This window comes from Chelonus insularis, unplaced genomic scaffold (genome assembly GCF_013357705.1).
Source record: "Chelonus insularis isolate UGA/USDA-ARS -01 unplaced genomic scaffold, ASM1335770v1 contig_3_pilon, whole genome shotgun sequence".
Classification (NCBI taxonomy): Eukaryota; Metazoa; Arthropoda; class Insecta; order Hymenoptera; family Braconidae; genus Chelonus; species Chelonus insularis.
The window spans coordinates 1,045,776-1,067,664 of record NW_023276556.1 but is presented as its reverse complement, the minus strand read 5'-3'; the positions used below and the strand labels follow the sequence as shown (position 1 = coordinate 1,067,664).

The following is a 21,889-nucleotide window of genomic DNA, read 5'->3' as shown; positions in this document are numbered from 1 at the left end:
ACTTTCAAGCATCCTCAATAATGATATGGACAAATTTCGTTTAAATATAATTCTACAGAAATAAACAAATAATCAAGATTTTTTTAATAAAGTAGTCAAGAAGAAAAATTATCGACAAAGTTAACTGCAAAATAACAACAATATCAAAAAGTTTTTCTCAAAAAACAATAATTTAAAAACTTTTCAGGAAAACTGCGAGAAGAACTGAGGGAAGAACAGACTGATTAGAATATAAATGTAATAAATTGAATTAAAATATGCGAATGTAAATCTTTGCGTTATCCAGTTTACTATTGCACATTTTTTCATTAAGATTGATGATCTTAATCTCGAGTATAAAATTAAATGTCAGTTTTTTCTTTTCATTATCATAGACTAACAATCGACTTTTAATCGTTTCTGATGATAGTAAGATTAAAATAATAATCGACTGAAGTAAAATACTTTATTCAACATAGCATAAAACTTGTCTACCAGTTGACATCATCAATTCACCCTTATACCGTCATGTCTCTTGTCTACCGGAAGTGGCAAGCAGGAAAGGGATTGAAGAAGCAACTATGAGTCGGTCTCACTTCTCCATTGTGCTTTTGAGATTTAACGAGAAGCCTAGAGAGAGTTGTTCTACCGGAATTCCGTTGAAAATGATTCTCTCTGCTATTACTAGACGAATAATCTGTTGTAATACATAATGTATATAGTGTATACCATAAAATTACAAAAAAAAAAAAAAATAATCAAAAGATCAAAAACGATTTTTTATTACACTTTACATAAATGAACAAAAAAAAATGAAACAGGTAAACAATTTTCAAGAAAATATAATTACTTAAGAAAAAATTCAATGTTTCAGAAGCATTTTTTATTAATTATTATTAAAGAGACATGTCAATAAAACATGTACCAAAGAAAGTTCTATAACTACAGACTTTGGGGAAAGAGACCGAATGAGGAAGAACGTCGTGGATTCTGCGACGCGCGCGCCACTATCAGCAAATCGATGCGAAAGGGTCGAGCAACCACCCTCAACTTGTTTCTCACTTGCTCATCAAGCGTAGGAGTCAATCGGCATCTCTTTCTAACTTTCGGAGCGTTAAGTTAACGCTCGCCCTGTGACTCGCACCGATTCAACAGAATAGATATACACAGTACAGTAATCGAGCACGTCGAGAACTCGCGCTCACGTGCAAGCGCTCAGTCATCCCCTGCGATCACAACAAGCAACATCCAAAAAGAAGTTAAAAAATATTTATCACTACTGATTCACCAAATTCATCGGGCTTTTACCTTCGATGTTATACAGTACTCATCATCCACATCTCAACCTTTTTAAAGTGAGTATCATTATATTTTTTTTCTCTTAGATTTCGTTGATAATATTATCTTTTATTCTATTTTATAAATTGATTAGTTATTTTTCGATAGACTGATCAAAGTTTGTCGTACTTTATTTAGTAAATTAAGAGCATCGATTTGTTTACGTGAATGTCGCTTACTACATCGCGTTTTCATTGAGAGAAACAAGAGGTGGTTCAAGGATCTGAACTCCTATTAGTAAATTTCATTTTAACTTTTATTTTTATTGTTTTTTTCCAAATAAGTTCATCAATTACTTTTTTTGTCAATGATCGAATTTATTTCATTAAACTATTTGACAATTTATTTTGTTGATTAATGGATTATTTAAATTAACAATTAAATTAATTTCAGTCTATGTCAATGGTTAATCAATGATTGTATAATAAAATTAATGTTATTTGATCCTGTTTTTATCGATAAAAAATTCTATTGTCCCTCATCATCAAGAATATAATATATGTACATGCATAATACGTGACTTGGCAATTTTCCAGGTTTTTAAATCAATAACTTTATCAAATACTTCTTGTATTTATTGGTCTATAGATTAGTTGTTTCTTTTCTTATAGCTATTTGAGAAATTAAAAAAGTTGTGATTTATATTAACTGTTAATAATATCATACAATAACTATTTTTTTCAAACTTATTTCATAAAATTGCGAATAATTTAATAATAAAGTAATATCTAAGTTTGCGTTTATTAAATATTAAAATCACGGCTTTTATTCATTTACGACTTTTAATGTTATAAGTCTTTCATCATCGCTGTAAAATATGTAAATGAGTTATAAAACAATTAATTAAGTACTCGGATGTGTGAATAAATGATTATGAAATTACATTTGCATAACAACAATTGAAGTTTTTAAAAATTAACACAACATTGATCATTTAAAAAACGATATGTATTGCACATTTATTATATTAATATTTTTTCAATATTTACCGAAGTAATAAACTGAGAATAACTGGGAAAATCATTTGAAACAATATCCACAGAAAATTGAATGTATTATCGTTCATTGTTTGAGTTTAAATAAATTAATAGTATGAATTAATTGCGATTGAAAATTTATTCAAAGAAATAAATTTGTCTTCCAAAACATAAATAAACTTTTCAGTTAAAACAAACTCGTACATGGAACACACATTGTCATTTAATTAATGTATACGTGTATTAATTTGCACATCCAATAATCGCGGCCTGACCTGAATTACGAAGTTCATTACGACGAGATGAAAGTTGGCGAAGACGAACTACCTAAAATTTCCAAGTAGATGAAATGGTTCAAGAGAGCAGTACAGTCGATAAAGTCTTGATGAACATAAAATTAGAAAAATTATTTGTTAAATTCATTTAAAGAAGTAATGTTTAATTTACATAAATTAGACAAAGCGAATGTGAAACAGAGATGTGACCAATAGTTTTAAAAGAATGTGACATTTTAATTAACGTGCTCTGTTGAAACTGTAGTTACACAATATGATGAAATAAAAAAGATTTCTCTTTTAATTATCTTGTCACTAGTTCTTTCAAAGTTACTTTTATTCAATCATCGTCTTTTCAAAAGCTCAAAAAAAATAATACAATTGCATAGAAAAGCGAAAAACACCAACACTTATACGAAACTATTTCATGAAAATGTTTTTATTTTAATTAAATGATTGATTTTAATTAATTAACAATACACTCGTCATTAGATTTTTAATTCTATTAACAAGTTGATGATTTTTCGTTTTCAATTATTTTGGATATTTTTTTATTTCAAGTAACTTTGAAATGGATAATCTTTTATTCGAATTTAATCAATCGTAAAAATACTTTTTATTCAATAGAAACATGAGGAGCATAAATATTTCATCTTATAGGTAATTATCTATTTACTTAAGTTGTACTTACTTTAATATAGTTATCAACAAGGATTTCTAACTACATAATTAAATCATGTTTAATTATATAAAGGCGATAAGATTAAACTTTTCCGATATTCAATCACTCTGTACAGGATCCATCGTAAATTAACAAATCGAACTATGACAAAATTTATTAGAGAATTTTTCCAATTGGAGTAGTATTCTTTTCTGCTACCAAACCGTAAATGATTTAACGTTTAATCGGTATTGTTTAGAAAATATTGTATTGTGAAACCATAAAAGAAATGTTTAAATAAGTTTATAATTTTATTCCAAAGGTTTTAATTCATAAAAAAAAATTCTTTTATTATAGCTGGAGTAATTTAGTCTCCTTTAAATTCGCTAATTTTAGACTAAATTTAGTTGGCAAATGATCGTAAATGCGTCTTTGGAGTAAATTCAATGGGATAAAGTTGCCAATAGTCAGCTTTTCAAGTAAAGTTACCAGTCTTACTTCCTTTTTGCATTACTTAGGATGCTAAAAGCTCAACTTTGGTGGGATGAAACCAACGATTAACAAACTCTACCATAAAAAAAAATCAAGTTTCGCTTTTATTTTATAATTCAGTCATTTATATTTAAATGTCTTGAAATATTCTTTGGTAAAACTATTGATTTAATTTCAATTTAAATATGAGATTCAAGTTTTCAAATTGTTCTTCATAGAAAAAAAAGATTGTAAAAGTTATTAAAAAATTGTAGTTAAGGAACGTAACTTCAAGTCAAAATTACATACCATTTTAATCCCGGATTAATTTTATAATGAAGTAATAAAGCCTGCCACCTGGCCATTTTCATCGTCACACCAGTTTTATGACGAACTTCGTAAAAAAGAATATAGGAAACCGCACTCAATGTTATTGGATTCTAGTGTTTCCGGATGGAAAAAAATTCTATCAACAAAATACAAATAAAAAAAAATAGAAAAATATTGAAAACTTATTTATGCCAAGTGAATGTATAAGCATGAGTTGTTTCATATCTTGCAATATTATTTTTTCCTAATAAAATATGCACATGCATATCGATAAAAGCATTTTGACAGAATCACATGCAATATGTATTTGTTTTCATCTTGAATATCTAAGTCATATCTATATATATATATATGTACACAAAATGTTGTGTCGAATTTCGTTACGGTTACATAGGTCCCATTTGTCATCATCAGGTCACCTCAAATTGGTTGAAATTAAAAGCAAACGTAAGCAAAACATCAACATGGGATGCGCGCATATGAAGCATTGATTTCAGTTTTAAAAAGGCCACGAGGCCTTGGCTTTTCATTTTTATATCCCTCTCTTACTGTCGATTCTCCTTCTTCTTTGCTTTAGAATTTTTCGCGAAAAAAGAAACAATAGAAAAATGTACATAAATACAAATAAAAGATCTTAATTGTTAAATGAAAAAATTCGAAATAAATTCCAATGTTTGTTTAAAAGAATTTTAAATTTGGATGATTGAATTAACAACTATGGAAAAAAGTCAAAACAGGGCCACTGCTTAGCTCGACTTTTATTACTCTTTTGTCAATTCATTCTATTTAACAATTTTCTGACTTTTCTTTCATGTGAAAATAAAAAGTTTTCAAGTATTGTAAGTCTCAATCGCAAGAAGATTCTTATCCTATAAATTTATAATAGTTTTCTGTTTTCTTTTCAGCAATTGATATGTATATAATCGAACTGACATTAATATTTAAAGTTTACTTCAGATTCTATTTTATTTACATTTATTTTTTATCATAGGATTCGCTTTTTTTTTTTTTTAATAGAACAGAAAAATACAAACAAATATAATAAAGTCGGCGAGCAACACTTGTTTTTCAGCAATATAATGGTATGTTTTACAAATATATATGTATTTTTTTATTTTGAGAGAGGTTTGTTTAGTGCAACAAATATCAATTTTAACTTCGTAGTTTACGTAGACAAGGAAATGGAGTTTTTATTACGTTTTCGAATTTAAAGGTTTCGAAAATATGAGTTGTTTGCTCAAAAAATTATTTATCAATGTTTGTGTGAAATTATTAAGTTACGATGTTTTGTGAATGTAATTTACAACTATGGGAACTTGGAAGATACGTAATATTATAACTTAAAGCTCATTCAAACTTAAGTTCATTTTGTGAAATAGGTTTTAAATGAAATGAAAAAAATGTTTAACATCCTAATGAGAAATATTTGTAAGGGAAATGTGCATTTAAATGTTAAAAAAATACGTAACAAGTGTTTTTTTTTTTTAAAATATTTAGTAAAAAAAAAATTTTCGATTTTATAGTTATTTTTTTATCATTAATTATTACTTTGAAGTTAAAAATAAACTTAAAAACGATAAGATGTAGAGAATTTTTCGCTAATTAATTATTTTATAATTTTCAGGGTATTTTATTATTAATTTCTTTCCAATACTTTAATTAATTTCTCAATGGAATAATTCATTATATATTTAAAGTTGCCACATATTAAATTAATATCAAGTTTAAATTTATTTTAACATTGATTTAATAAAAAATTTTTTAATGTTTAAAGATTATCATCTTATCCTTTATGATTTGTCAATCTATTTCTACATTTAATTTTTCAAATTTAACTTTTTATTATATATTAGCGCTTTTAATAGCAAATACTTCAATCGCCTCAAATTAATTACAGCATCTTAATAAAGTGTATTCTTAATCTGGATATATGCAGCACATAATCTAAAATGAAACCTCTCAACTTTGAAAAAAGTAAAATAAAATATATATTGAGCAGCCTAAGCCCATTAAAAATTTTTCTTCTTTAGTCTCAAGTAATTTTAGTATTTTTTGTCTAACTTTTAGATGGGAAAAATTATAAAATATATGATATATATGCAATTAATGATTAAATTAATGTCAATAATTTACAAAAAAGATTATCTGAGTATTTAGATTAAAATTTCTTCCTAGAATATACGAAATTAAGAATTGATACCAGAGATTTTAAAAGGATTATACTGCTTTTTTCCGTCATTCTTTATTTATCATTTTTCTGGCTGTTCTAGATATTTCAAGAATAAAATTTTATAATAAACACATTATTTTAAATTCAACCACATAACAAAACTATCACATTATTTAAGATATTTTATGATTGAATTGGAAATGTAAATGATTGCATTATCATTAATATTAAAAGTATCTCCACAATGTATCTATGACGGAAAATATGTGAAAATAGATATACACTAAGTAGACTAAAAAGAATTGAAACTTGAAGCGAGAAAGCTGGATGAAGAATAGGCGAATAGATTCGTATACCAAGCTGTAACACGAGAGCTCAGTGACCCGAGCCTGACCTGGTTTTATGCACCTCTCGAAGTTACCCTGCCCGTGGGATTCACTCCTAATTCCAATTTTCCTCTGTCAGATTTTTTACATGCTTTTTATCGTCAACATATCTAAAATCCATTTTACCATCTCATTGTTCATTCAATTACTTCTTCAATCTGCCCTTGAAGTCGTCGGCTTTTTTTTAGGTCCACGATTCAAACCAATTTACCTTCCATTTTTAAAAGAATTCGATAAATTATTCAGGATACTTGATAAATTAAAAATTCATATTATGATTTAATGAAAATACTTTGTGTGAAAAAGCAAATTTAAGAAAAGTGATATAAAATACGATTGGAATAATTTAATTGAAATTGTATAGAATTAAAGGTAATGAGAAGAAAAAGAAAATGTCCTAGTTTCGCAAGCTGGGCAATGTACCGATGTCATATAATATATATACATATATATATATATATATATATATATCTTTTGCTAACCTAGTTTTACCCGGTATGACCTGGTTTCTATCGGTCTTCGACCTGTTTTTGTGCCCTATATCCGTTGACTCTGTTTATCCACTTCTAACTATATTAAAATATTATTACTACAATATATCGATGAATTTTTATAGTTATCTATATAGACTTTTATTATTTACCACATTTACATTAATGAATTCCCTAATTTCCATTATGGAAAATGCATTTTTTCATCTGGATAATTATACCGTAGTGAAACAGGATTTATGGCTGCGACCATTCCAGATGTTTTTTCACGTGATTTACTCCGATAAGTTGAAGCTGATAGATAAAAAAAGAAAGAAGCACAAATAAATTATATAATAACGTATATGGTTTCCGTGATTGCCAATAACAGTGTGAAAAAAGAACGAAAATTGAAATACTATTTTATATAAGTAAAGAACAAAATAATAATATAGGAAATTGAATTGAAAATCATAACAATAACATAAATTTGATACAAATATGTTTTAATTGTGTACTTTGATTAAATCGTTCGGTAGTTAATATTTAATTTATTTTTTTCTTCTGTATTAAATTACTCACAATTGATTATTTAACTTCCGGTACAGAATTTAATTATTCAATGAGATGATTATGAAAGAATCATTTTCATTTTATTTACATAAAATATGAAAACCTTTTATTGAAATTCATCGAAATACTTGGTTAAAAATGACGTAATACTCAATAATAAAAGTCTTGTTGATTGTTTTTTTAAATCAAAATGAAATTCAATTTTTTCATTCTTCTTATTAAATTTCCAATCAGAAAATATAATTGCTAACAATTGCAGAATGCCCAATGAAAACACTGGAGTTTGTGACTGTGGAGTACCAGCGCTCCATAAAAAGTCCGACAACAATGGCCAGAGCTCGAAAACGAGAAATTCTAACAGCGGAAGCTCCAGTTCCGTGACTGAACCACCTAATACTAGATCCGCAAAAAACCATACGAAATCGGATAGAAGAATCAATTCTTCTCGAAGAACACGAAGTGCTCAACGACCTGAATCGCACTACACATATATTGGTAAGATAACAAAAATTGCTGGTTAATTTTATCGATGATTACCTTTTATTTTATTTATTTTCAATCGAGTTTTGATAGATATAGAGCAATGGTTGATAAATTTATCTACATATCAGATGCTGAATCAATGAAATTTTAGACTGAGAGAATCTAGTAATGCCATACGTTTAATTAATTATTTAACCATCAATGTCTGAAGCGAGAAATTTCAGAGCACCACAAGTACTTCTAGACTATTTTAATATTATATATTTCGAATAATGAATCGTTATTATGTAATTCATGAGATTTTGAATGAATAATTAATCATTTGTAAAAGGATTATATTAATTACAAATCAATGATTGAAAATTATGTGTTTTTGATACTAATGAAAAATAAACGAGAGGATTATTATTTATTAGTTTTTTATCATTAATAAACTCAATTATCAGTATTTATTGTTAGATTAATGCTATTTTCGAAAAAATAAATCTTTTATAAAAAACATAAATTAAAGGCTAACGTAAAAACAAACATGAATTGTATCTGTTTAATTTTTTCTTCTACTACTTGAAATAATAGCAGTGAAATAAAATGAGATTCTTTTAAATTGCTTTGGAATCAGAGCAGATAGAAAAGTTTTATTATTATTTCTTTTAAATAGACTCATTATCGTATTACCTTGTGAAAACTTGATAATTCAATTTCATTTGGATAATAATACAGGTCGTGGTGGATCAACTTAGTGAATAAAAATATTTTAATGTGAAATAGATAAACAGCAGTAATCAATATTTAACATTTTAATATTTTCTTACTGAATAAAATCATTAAATTTTTTCCTATTAATTATTATTACGGTTAAATATTTAAACAAAAAGGTTTACCAATATCGATATTAGATTCCATATATTGTTGTAGAATAAAAAAAATATTTAATCACATCTGACAGCTGTATTTCATAATTCATTTTTTCCGTTAATTACTTTTTTTTTGCATTTCTTAACAAGTATATTCAATCGAGCTGTCAAAGCAGAGGAGTCGTTTTTAGCATTATTTTTAAAAAAATTACTTAACATGAGAAAAATATAATAGGTAGATCGATTCTTTCAATAATAGTTGATATTGAATTGAAAAATAATGTGGTAAAGACTCACAATTCGATCTGATCATTAACGTCCCACAATATTCTTTAGAAATTCACCATAATAGAAATTTGAAGTCTCTTGAATTGTTTTCCTTTGTTTTAATATTTAGTATTAAATTTTATTTACTTAAAATTCGTAGATATTACAATTTTAATTTAGAGAAGTTATAGGGTAGCTTCAAAGTAGATCTTAGTTAGTTCCGGGGTAGATTAAAGATTTACACTAAGAAAATAATTTCAATATTTCTTAATTATTATTTACATCTCTCACATGGATATGAAGATATTAAAAAGTATAGACTAAAATCGTAACAATAAGCAATTTTTTCTGTTAAAAATACCAATAAAAAAAACCGTAGCATTAATTGATCGAAAATTTGTTGCTGCAACAAAAATTTTTTTCTAATAGCAGTTGGATAAGAAAATAAGTACGATACATTACGACAACGATTGTTTTATTTTAAAAGATTTACTGTAATATTCATCATTCGAAAGGTTTTTCATTTTCTTACATTCCATAGGGCCGTTAGTATCGCTTCAACTACTACTACTTCATTTCTTTCAGACTCCAATTCAAGCTACGTTAGCGGATCTCGTTCGTCTGTGGAACATGCCTATGCAACAATACCAGACTTGCTGAACACAAGTAGAAATGCAACTACTATTAATGATAATCATTCACAAAGCGCCCACGACTGTCCCCAGCCAGTTTATTCAATTCCTACAATGACATCACCACCTCCTACATATGACGTCGCAATTAACAAATCATGGCAGGTATGATAACTCAAATAATTCTTTAATTTATATTACACGAAGTAAAAAAGTGCGAAATTCGTTACTACCTGTCATAAAAAGCGAAAACTTGTAAATATTCATTGGAAAAAATCTCGTTAATGTATGTATGATTATGGGCGGACTGGAATTTGATTGTTGTCACAATTTATCCTAATGCATATGAATTTATAGATAAATAACCACCGGTGCATATGTTATGGGCTTATGCAGGTTATAAATAAATGGAAAGAGAAATTTTTCAGTTGAAAAATCCAATTATTCAATTTAAAAAAAACATATTTATTAGCTGAAAGCTTCGGGATTTTCTGTTCATAAATTGCATCAAAAAACCATTTAAATTCAGTGAGAAGCTCGGAATTTGTAGTTTCTATTGAGATGTTAAAGTTGAAGGTTAATTAATATTTTATTGTCACAGGAAATACATAAAATACAATTCTTTCTAAACTAAAACCTCTAAATATATTCATTAAAAATATTTTTCTTTATCATAGAATAAAAAATAAGAGGATTAAAAAAACTTGGAATAATTTAATTGATATTTAATTTTTAATAAAGTTTATTCCTTTAAAATCAAATCATAAAGGATCATGGAACTACACGTAAAGACAATCAATTTTCCTTTTTAATTCTTTTATAAAAAATTTATTTTCAATAAAGAAAAAGCTATTCAATAATATTTATTATTGTAATAACAATTAATTAATTGATTATTAAATATTCACCCTATCATCACTTTATGATCGAGTGCATTTCAGCTTAATTATAAAAGACTAGATTAAATACTAAAAACTTTATTCTCTACCATCAGTTAAATAATACCCCTATGTGACAGTTATGCCCGTATTTCTCCTAGCTAATGATGAAAAATTTTTCATTTTATAAACTAATATCCATCTTTCTTTCCACGCTTTAATTTATTTCAATTACCTTATCAAATTTCAAAATTAATTCATCAAATTTTCATGCCAACCTAAGAAAAAGTGATTCAATATGGCTTTTAGTACTAAAAAATGTCGTAATCTAATTAAAAAATTCCTTATCAGCTTCATTCCTTATTTCTCTTTTATACATAAAAATTTCCAATAAAATTTTACTGAATAGTTTGAAGCCAAGACTTCATTCTCTTCTTCATACCATAAATCTTCAAACTCTCATTGAAGTTTTTCTCCACTTTCTTATTCTTTTACTGTTAAAAATGGTCTGAATTTGAAGGCTGAATTATAGCTTGTTAAAGCTCGAAACCAAGAAACGTGTTTCAAGTTCAGTACGTGACTCAAACTTCTTGAGTTAGCGAAGCAGTAGAGGCAGTACGCAACTGATCAGACTCAGAAGGTTTGCTACTTTTCACTTTGCTCTACTACAGTCGATTTAACTTGATTATTTCAGCACTTTAGCAATTTTCCACAAGAAATATTGCATAAACCTTAAGAAAATTGATAATTAATCAAAATTTACTATGATTACAGACAGGACTGCCACCATCTTATGAGGATTATCTTTGTCATAAATATGCCATGCTTTCACGATCTCACACACCACCACCACCCTGGTCAGATTCAACGCCATCTAATAATCATCGACAAGATTCATTTGTTAATCAAACGGATCCTCATGTTTATGCAGACTATACTTATAATAATACAATAAATTCAAAAACTTCAAGAGCATTGAAGACACATGTAAAACAGCAAAAACTGCGAGCCATGAGCCCACGGTAGGATCAAAGACTAGTATATTTGAAAGAATTTACTTTCAATATAAAATGTTTTTGATATAATTAGTTGATTAATTTGTTTTTTATGTAAAAAAAATTATTAGAACTAGATAAAGCTTTATTCGCAACTATGTATTTGAAAAATTTTCTTTATTTGATATCAACTTTCTTTATGGTAAAATGAAATACATATATTCAATATTTCCAATGAATTGAACAAATAAAGTATATTATATTCAGTCTTTTTATTCTTTGTGGAAAGAAAAAATCGGATTCCAATAAATATTGAAATTATTAAGTTGAAATATCTTACTACTGAAATTATTTATTCATTTTTTTTGCTATAAAGAAACTGGAGAAGAGTTTTTACTTTTACAGAGGCTTTTAAAGTGAATAAAAAATTAAGGAATATATTTTTCATCACGGTCATAAATGATAAAGAAAAAATAAATGGTTTCAAAGCTAAAAAATTTTAACTTTAAAATGCCTCTTACTTTATTAAAATTTGATTACTTTGCACAAAGATCCAGCTTATTAAAATTAACCTTCAAAATTTTTTGAAGATTTTAATTCAAAAAATGTCGTTTATAAAAGAAAACTTATGACAATTTTAGCTACATTGACAATCAAAATTACACGTTTCTCGATGAAAGTAAATGACAAATATGAAATATTAGAAAATAGTATTATGTCTCTATGAGTAAATATACTAACTATGTGCTTTATATTTTAGGTCATTAAGCGAAAGTCGTGCTCAACAAGAAAGGCTTCGGCTCTACCAAGATGAAGCATTCTGCATGGAAACGACGGCTATCCAGTCAGCCTTTGAACATGACCTAGTTTGCAATCTTATGTAAACTTAGGTCATTTAAATAAGATGGACAGGTTGAATAGAATTTGAATGTTGATTCAATACCAATAAATTAATTCATAACTATTATTTCAAGCTTTTTGCAGATTATCTTAGAATATCGTCAACAACACTATGAAATATGTTCTGGCTGGTCCAGACAGAAGCTACTACTCTGTTCCAAATATTTTTTTATATTATTTCATAGTTAGTTGGTTCCCTTATATTCCATTGAAAGTAAAAACGTGAATAACTATATCGAAAGTGTAAGCAATTAATCAATATACAAGAGAAAAAATTATTTTGAAACATAAAAAGTAAGTCAGATATGAAATTATTTTAATGGAGATTTTTAATGTAAAACATTGAGTATATGTCTGAGGGTAAAAATTATTTTCGTCTTGTTCATAATAAATTCTACACTAAAGACACTTTTTATTCAATAAAAGTCCAAGTAAAATATGCTTTTGAAAAGCAAATAAAAACTATTCAATAATTTCGATGGATTTGCATAAAATATTTCTTATTGACAGCTGATCGATTATGAATAAGATGATAATTTTCAAAGTAAACTAAAGCTATATTGGAAGCTTCAGTAAGATAATTTCGATGTTTAAAACGATTTTTTCTCACTACCTAAAAAAATGGCCTCTAATGTTTCGTAGATTTAGAGTAAAAATTAAATTTGAAACAGTACTTCTTATTCAAATAAGACTACTTCATTAGTCTAGAAGATGTGTTCCCATTGTATAGACAGTTTATGATGCATACTTGACTCTATGTCATATTTGATATTAATAATCATATACTGTGTTACCATGTCGACGAGCTTAGTAATAAATGAACGACTGGCGTAGAGTCTGGTTCTAACAAATGAATCAATGTAGGAAAAACTATTGGTGTTGAACAATGTATTTTATTTTAGTTGTTGTGAGTTAATTATAAAATCATGAATCAACTTAAATAATAATTGGCAAAAATTTTGTAATGACAACTATTGGTGTCTTAGCTGCTAAACATTTTTGTCTCGTAACTGTAATTATCTTGTCAAAGCGCACACTAATTCCGTCAATGGTATGATGGATTTTATTGAATAAGCATTATTCCACCGACGTAAGATTAAATAAGAAAAATAATGTCAAGAGAAAGAAAAGATAATTTTATATCAAAATTATTCAACCTTATAAATCGAATGGGAAAATATGTTCCATTATTTCCATTAAACAATTTCTTATTTCTTTGGTAATAAATCAAAACAATAGAATTTAATAAATATACATTATATTCAATATCAATATATTCAACATAAAGTAATTTTAAATACCATTATCAGATTAAAAATAAAATGTATTCACTGATTTATAAACCAATGCCAATAAAAAAAAGCTCCTTATAAGAATTGTTTTTTTGTTACAATTCAAACGCGATTAATTAATAGATTAACAGTCTAAATATAATTATGTTAAAAAGCTTAAATATTATTATTATATTTTCTATTGTTAACTTCCCATTAGGAAGTTATTGTAATTGGGTCGATTAATGAAATTTGAATTCTCATCATATCTTCACATTTTAAAATATTTGCAAGCATATTGACCAATTTTAAGAATGATGTGTGTACGTACGTACGTATGTATGTACGAATGTCAGCATTTTTTTCGTTTTCGATATCTTAAAAATGGATCGAGATATCAACTTCAAACAAAATTTATTCGAAAGATATAAAGAAGATTTAAAAAAATTTGAACAAATTCGGTCGAACCGTTTTTTTTATAAAAAAAAACTAGTAAAGAATAAATGAAAAGATTAACTATTTAAAATACTTGTAAATGAAAGAATAACAATTTCATTCGCAAATTATTGGGTTGTTTCATAACTTTTTGCCACTTTTAATTGTTAGTCGAACATTTTTTAGGACTCCCAGCCTTCTTCGGTTTGGAATAAGGAATTTGAAATATTGAAACTTTGCTCAGTAGGTGGCTGACTATAGTTGATAATGAGAGAGATTACATAGTTTACTAAATACATCTTTATTAATTAGAACATGATAATACTAAATTACTTTTCGCTGGCAAGGATTTATGGTACAACCCAATAAGTCGATATTGACTGGACATTATTGTTTACAACCAAATATGACTTTCAACAATTACGTATTGTTTATAACAATGTGAATTTGTTATGAACAAATATTAATGGGAAGTTTGTCGCGTTAGCACAAACAAAGTGTGCTCAGACCTATTTTTGATTATTATTTGAAAACTGATACAATTAATTGTATGAATTATTTTTTGATATTTTATATTGTTAATTATTCCTTTATCATTAATAATGTAATGGCATTATTAGAATTAATTGTCTGTATTTATGATTAAGATAATTGTATACTCTTAGACTTAGAATATTTAAATACTTATAAATTGATAAATTTATTGCTATTTTATGACCAGACTTTCGCAAAAAATTACTAATGCATCAGAAAGTAAAAATTGCCAAATCTTGTACAAACGTACAAAACATCCAGACTAGATTTTCTTTAAAGCCATTAACAGTACCCTGAAGTCAATTTACAAATGAACACCAGTACAGTACTGCATGTATAGATACACAGAAGTATTAATAATAACGTGTATTAGACAGTGAAAAACTCGCTGGAAGATGGAACTGAAAAGAATTGAAAATTATACGAAAGAATAGTGATTGATAATGAAATGATAAGTATTTTTGCTATTGCAAATTTGATCACTGTATGATGAAGAATCGAACTATGAAAAGAGTTCTTACTCTGCTTGAGAGAAATAAACATTGATTTTGTTGAAAAAGTAAAAAAATTAATATTGTAATATACTTATAAAATTATTATAAAATTATCGTTGTGTAAATTGTAAATGTTTAGAGGACCAAAAACCGTAACTCAATCAATAAATGGAAATTAAATGTTGACCTTCTCATCTATCATAACACCTATATTTCAATTATACAGATTGATAATCAATCCGAAGATACTGATCAAATTTTCATAACCACGTTCGGTAAATGAATAATGAATAAGTTGAAATAAAATAATATACACACAAAACAGTAAAATTTAAGAGCTAATTCTATAATGGGTAAAAAAATATGGGACATACCACTTGGAATTTTGCTGTTTTTTTTGCATATCTTAAAAATTTTACAAGTGTCTTCATTTGATTTAATTATTCTATTCTTCAATACAAGTTTCATATCATCAAAAAATCTGAATAACTTTTTATTTAAATTAGAAAGTTGAATACTATTTATGAAAACCAGATCCAAATAAATTAATAAACAGTCGATCAATTAAAATTTTTCTATATCAAACTGTCAGTTTTTACATTCTTGCAATTTTTTTGGAAGAAATGTCATCCGAGAACCGTTGGAAAATGTATAATTCCAGAGATGGGTAAACTGAAAATTCTTCGTCGTATTAGGTAAGAATATACGAATAGCCAACATTGATTAATTGTGTTGTAGGCTTCTGGGTAATTGAACGATTAAACATCATTTGTAAATTACGAATATTCAAATGAACATCAGAAATAAATTCAAATTTATTGTGAGCAGAGTGAATTATCCAGATAAACTAAAAAAAACATGATAACTATGAAACAATTACCCATAACTATAAAAGATACTGGGTAACCGGGGACAGAGAAAATAGATGTACATAGAAGTTTAATGCTGTGATCTGTTTCGGGATCATACCAGGCCACCACAACCGTGTTAAACTCCTACCTGGCTCCATAAAAATACATACTAAATTTTCGGTACACATCAGCCCAATTGATATAAACTTCGATTTGCATCTCTCTCATCTGCCAGGAAGTAGAAACTAGCTAAACGGTAGGTACCTTAGTAGCCGACTGTTGGAAATTTTGCACAGTGATTCTATACAGAATGTTATCGAACATTCAGCTGCACAGTTGATCGAATTTACAGACGATTTCTAATCATTTCAATACTCGGAAGCATAGAATGCAATCTAATTTTCAATAAATATTAGCTATTTGTACGAGAGTATTCACATAAACTATGTAAAAATTAAAAATTACTATTTTAACGACAGGTGATAAAAAAAAACATTGGAAATAATTCAAACGTATAAAATTCATGTCACTTTGTATTTTTATGACAATATATTCATTGTACATAATAATATAATGCATAATATTGATTGATACTGATTAAATTTAATATTACTATTTTGTTGTAACACAATGTTATCATTAACCCATTAATGCCCAAACCTGTAATATCAAAACTATTCATACATCAAACTAACTTTTAAGGGATGACATAATCACGAGTTTATTATATCTAAATTTATGTGTCCAAATGGACAACGTGAGAATTTATGGATTAATCAATGAAAAAAAAAACAAACAGATATCAATCCAATTTAAATAAAAAGTACACATAATATTTCGTGATAAAGGTTGTGCATATTAAGTTTATAGATACAGTAACTTCAAACAAAATTGTATTACATACATATTCAAATGTTTAAATAAGTAATTCAGTGTGTCAATGAATAATGCAGAAAATTAAAAATTTTTATAAACAGTAAAATGAACAGGAAAATTATTTTCCCAGAAAGCGAATTATTCAGACATCACAGTTATTTTTGTAATTTTGCTTTTTTTCGATAATTTTTCATGAAAAATATTCTTTATAAGTGAACTGTTACTTTTCTTTTCTTCGACAAGAAAAGCCTTCACATGTTTTTTATTTTTTTTCTTGAGCCGAAAATTACACTTTCGTCCCAAAATATTTTCAAAAAGAAAACAAATGAATGCTAAGCATAATCCAACACTCAACAAAATAAAAGCAAATATGATATTTTTTAACGAAATAACCTGGAATTTTATTTCAGATCGTACTTTTTCTTTGACTACAGTTAAAATATTCTTTTTATTTTCTACTTTTTTCAAACGATTGAGAATTTGCGTCTCTGTCATAGTCATTATAGCCCAATCAAATTTTTCACTTAAAGGAAACCGTGGTTGATAAGAGTAAGTTTTTGGAGATTCAGAAAACTCTTTACTAAAATACCAGTTAGGCCATTTAAACATAGGATGTGTCGCAAAATAAAATGCGCTATCTTGAAATACTAAACAAACTGATTTTGGATCCTTTATAGTATTTTGCATACATTCAATATCCGAATTTGGTGGGACTGATTTAGATTTTAATAATTCTTCAATTTCATCATTTTCATAACTATAACTAAATTTATATATTTTTTCGATCCGTGGATCAGTCAGATCTTTTACTGAATCAATGTTTTTCCGCAAAAGAGGTATTGTTAAGAATTCAGCTAAATGACCACTAAATGTTGCATGTATAACTAGAAAGTATATAAAAATAACACTAAAAAATATTTTAAGTGGCAAAGTATTTATTGATACAGAAATTCCTGAATTTATTAAAAAACGAAGTATATCAAATGTGGCAATGGAAATTTTTTTATTTGCCTTAATCCATATCACAATAAAACTGATTATAAGAATAATAATAAGAGAAATGAGTGTCCACAGCCCATAAAATTCCCCAATTCGTTCTAAAGGTGTAAAAAAACCTTGATTGTGCGAGGCAATTACATAGGATCCATAGTTACTAGGAAAAGATGGATCTCCAAAACTAATACCTTTTAGGGAATATTCCACAAAATGTATATCAGTATCAGATTTCCTACCGTTCGTTAAAAAAAATAGAAACTTAAACTGTAACAACTTTCTAAATGAGTCAACATTATCTTGATAAACAGGGTGCATTTTACGTTTTATAATTTCTGAATCATAAAAACCTTCACGTGTTGAATGCATTGCTATTCCTTTCAGTATTTCTCTTCTAAGTCTCAAGACAATATAATTGTGTGGAGCAATCGTGGTCTTATTGAAAACAAATCCACGACATTCAGCATCTATTTGTGAAATAATGTTTAATTAAAATTTCAAAACATCCGAATATAAATTTTCTAAAAACTTCACATATATATGTAGAGTTTATTTGTATTGATTATGTATTGAGTCACTTACCGGTTTGTAATGGTCGACGATAAAAAGTCCATTCATTTTTATTGAATAATTCACGTTTAAATACTTGCCAAAAAAGTGCTGTAGTGTTTCCATATGGATTATAAGTGCACGGAGAAAAAATTCCAATAAAAATTACCGTGCTCAGCACAACAATCCACGCGCAAATGTCAATTCCCTAAAAAATTAAGACAACCTTCAAAGAAAAATTAGTAATCCTTTTAAAATTTTTATTATAGATTCAATATTTATTAAGAAGAGTAAAAGTAAAAATTCTTATGCAGCACGGTAATATTCGATAAATATTAATTTTTATTCAAACTTTAAACAAAAATTAGTAAGTGACTAGAAAAAAATGAGAATCTGTATATAATTTATTATGATCCGTGTGGTAGGAAAAATTCGGGTGCTCTCCTATAATTTTTTCTATTCTCGAGAGTTTCCGTGCTGGGTCGGGAATCTTCGAATTATCGGTCCAACACAATCTTTCTTTGTATTGTAAGACCGTTCACACAATCAAAAACATAAGCCGTAAAACGTACAATTTAAGACGTACGCGTGCATACTAACATCATAATAAGTTAAAAATTGGTTTGTACGCATGCGTACATCTTACGGCTTTTGTTTTTGATTGTGTGAACACCCTCAGTGCTATAGTTACTTTTTCCATATTGTAAACAAAGATGACATTCATATTTTTCGTTACGATTCAATATTGGCGGCAACACGTTATATCTTAACAATTTATGATAAGCTTAAACGGATTGACGCGGTGGACTCATGGGTAAGCGTCAGCTTGACACACGATGGGTCGCGGGTTCGAGTCCCGGCCGAGACAAAAGTCATTTATATGATTTTTCTCGGGCCACCGTGAGCGGGAGAGGAAGATCTCTTCGGAGAGCCGGGTGGTTGTATCGACGACACAGGTTTTCTGCGTAAGATCCCGATCGTAGGGATAGGGGGGGGGCAGTATTGTAAAACGTGTGCCGTATTTCATTCCAACGAATTAATTAGTTAAGAAAGTTAATTATCAATGAACCTAATTTATTTATTTATTTGTTTATATAACCAAAAAAATTATCACTAAACTTAAATAAAATTGTTTGTCGGTTACGTAGTTATCACAGCTAACGTTACTAAATTTTCAGGTGCTGTGGAACACTAAATTTTCTGGTGCTGCCAAAGTAATTTTCAAAAAACTGAATGATACATTTTCTTATGTAACTTATAATTTTTGTATGTTGATCATTACTTTTTACTTTTCAGTAAGTTTGAACTCACATTCTTGAGCAGCACGGTAATTTTTGTATGGATTTTTAAATAAAAATTAACGGAATTTTTTCTCCGTGTGTATACAACAGGTCTTGAATGATTTTCAAAACAAAAGTAATATATATGTGTAGCGTATATGAATGAAATTTCTTTAAGGACTTTAATTCCATTATTACATGCTTCACGAGGTCTAGGAATAAAAAATATGGAGCATTGTTTCTTACACTTCCATATGCTCGAAATTTCCGTAATTAAATCTGATAATTTATTCGTTTGAGCTCCAACTATTACTATTCCTTGAGTTTCAGTTGTTTCTAATTGTTTATTATACAGATTTTTATTCAAGTTTGATGAAATAGTCAATGCAAATTTCGGTTGTAACACTGAAAAATCTTCGTAAGTCAATGAATATTTGTTGTAATCATAGATAATTAAATTTTTCATTTCAAGTTCACATTGCTTCAATACTTTAATCTAGAAAAAAGGTTTTTTTTTATAATTTAGATTTATTACTGGCAAGTATAACACACAATTTATTGTCTACTTACGATATGACGATGTAAATAAGTAGATCGACTGAGTGGTTGATGTAATTTTATATTAGAATTTTTTGACAAAGAAATTAAAAAATAAAGAATACATAGTAATAACAATATACGATAATACTTTAACATTTTCATAACATGAAGATACAATAGAGTATGTCACAATGTCAATGCATATTTGAAAGTAAGAATATTCAATACATTCTATTGAATTGTTTTGCACATATTGCGTTATGAAACATAATCATTAGTAATAATAATTTATTTATATCTGATAATAAAATGAAATTATTGGAATATACTATTTTATATAGGTATAATGTTATAAAATCATAGTGAATTCCGTGAAAGATATCAAACATAATTTAAATTCAATTTGTTACACATAATTTTTTCTGTGCTAGGCATTACTAGAAAAATAAAAGAAATTATCTTTTCTACATTAAATAATATGCAATAAAAAAAAAAGTAAATTAAGAAAAAACAACGGTTTACAAAGAAAATTTGTTTGAACTAATTATCGACACATAATTTGTCATTATTATTGTTTGTTGATAACGTAGATATTGAAAAAAAAACAATCTGTGGTAACTACTCTTGCTTTTTACTCACATGATAACTGATCAAGAAATAAAAATGAATTGTTCGCTATTTTACCGATTTAATTAATTAAAATAATTATGTTAATTAAATTTTTTCTTCAATAATTGGAAAATGACATTACGTGTTCAGAATATCATTATGTTGACAAAAGTATATTACTTGCTGTTGTTGTCATTAAAAAAAATTTTCAATGTTCTGTGAGAAAAAGCATTATTAGTTCTGTCCTAAAATCATACAAGTATTTTAATTTTCAATTCTTTCCTGTGAAAATAAATCTCTGTATATTTTTTTATTTATTAAATTTTATTAAGCCTAATGACAAAGTATATCTAATAATTATTTATTTTTAATAACTAATTATTTTAAAAAAATGATATCCCAAAAAATTCGAGCATTTAGTAATTGATTCTCATTATCTTAGCTTTTGAATAAAAATAATTGGTAATTCATTTTTTTATAATATTACTGCAATCTAATTAATGAAATGAAAATTTTTTTCTAAATTTATTCATGCAGCTGCTGTCACAAAATTCATAAAGATACTTCAAAAAATCTTTTTACTCTAGTCGTATCGTTATGTAAATGTAATGGAAAAATTCAAAAGATAGATTAGGACATAAAACAGTTAACATAGAATATTAAAAAACCTTCACGAGAAGTTGAAACCTGAGTAGACAATTACCTGAAAGGGGAGTCACTTGGTAAAGCTGATAACCAGGATTCAGAAGCTAAGAAGGGACTACTACTCCGGTCAGTTTTTCCCCACTTAACCCTGAAGGAGGAGGAAAGCTTGCGTT

At 27.2% G+C, this 21,889-nt stretch overlaps 1 protein-coding gene across 2 annotated transcripts; it reads left to right on the top strand.

Annotated features, from left to right (window-relative positions):
* Positions 1-1,166: 1,166 nt before the first annotated feature.
* On the top strand, positions 1,167-13,870 carry LOC118068401 (uncharacterized). Of its 2 annotated transcripts, XM_035085772.1 has the most exons (6): positions 1,167-1,334; positions 7,890-8,125; positions 9,820-10,031; positions 11,519-11,766; positions 12,500-12,651; positions 12,724-13,870. In XM_035085772.1, exons 2-5 carry the CDS (start codon positions 7,891-7,893, stop codon positions 12,621-12,623), a joined length of 819 nt encoding a protein of 272 aa, XP_034941663.1. In that variant the 5' UTR covers positions 1,167-1,334; position 7,890; the 3' UTR covers positions 12,624-12,651; positions 12,724-13,870. The 2 variants fall into 2 exon arrangements, with proteins under 2 accessions (XP_034941663.1, XP_034941662.1); XM_035085771.1 differs by having other exon boundaries at positions 12,500-13,870.
* The last annotated feature ends 8,019 nt before the right edge of the window (positions 13,871-21,889 follow it).

What these genes read in the sequence shown, in the direction of transcription:
- LOC118068401 (XM_035085772.1), top strand. Translation starts at nt 7,891, where the DNA reads ATGCCCAATGAAAACACTGGAGTTTGTGACTGTGGAGTACCAGCGCTC. An exon ending in ATCGCACTACACATATATTG is followed by an intron (nt 8,126 to 9,819) that starts GTAAGATAACAA and finishes CATTTCTTTCAG; the next exon opens with ACTCCAATTCAAGCTACGTT. An exon ending in CAATTAACAAATCATGGCAG is followed by an intron (nt 10,032 to 11,518) that starts GTATGATAACTC and finishes CTATGATTACAG; the next exon opens with ACAGGACTGCCACCATCTTA.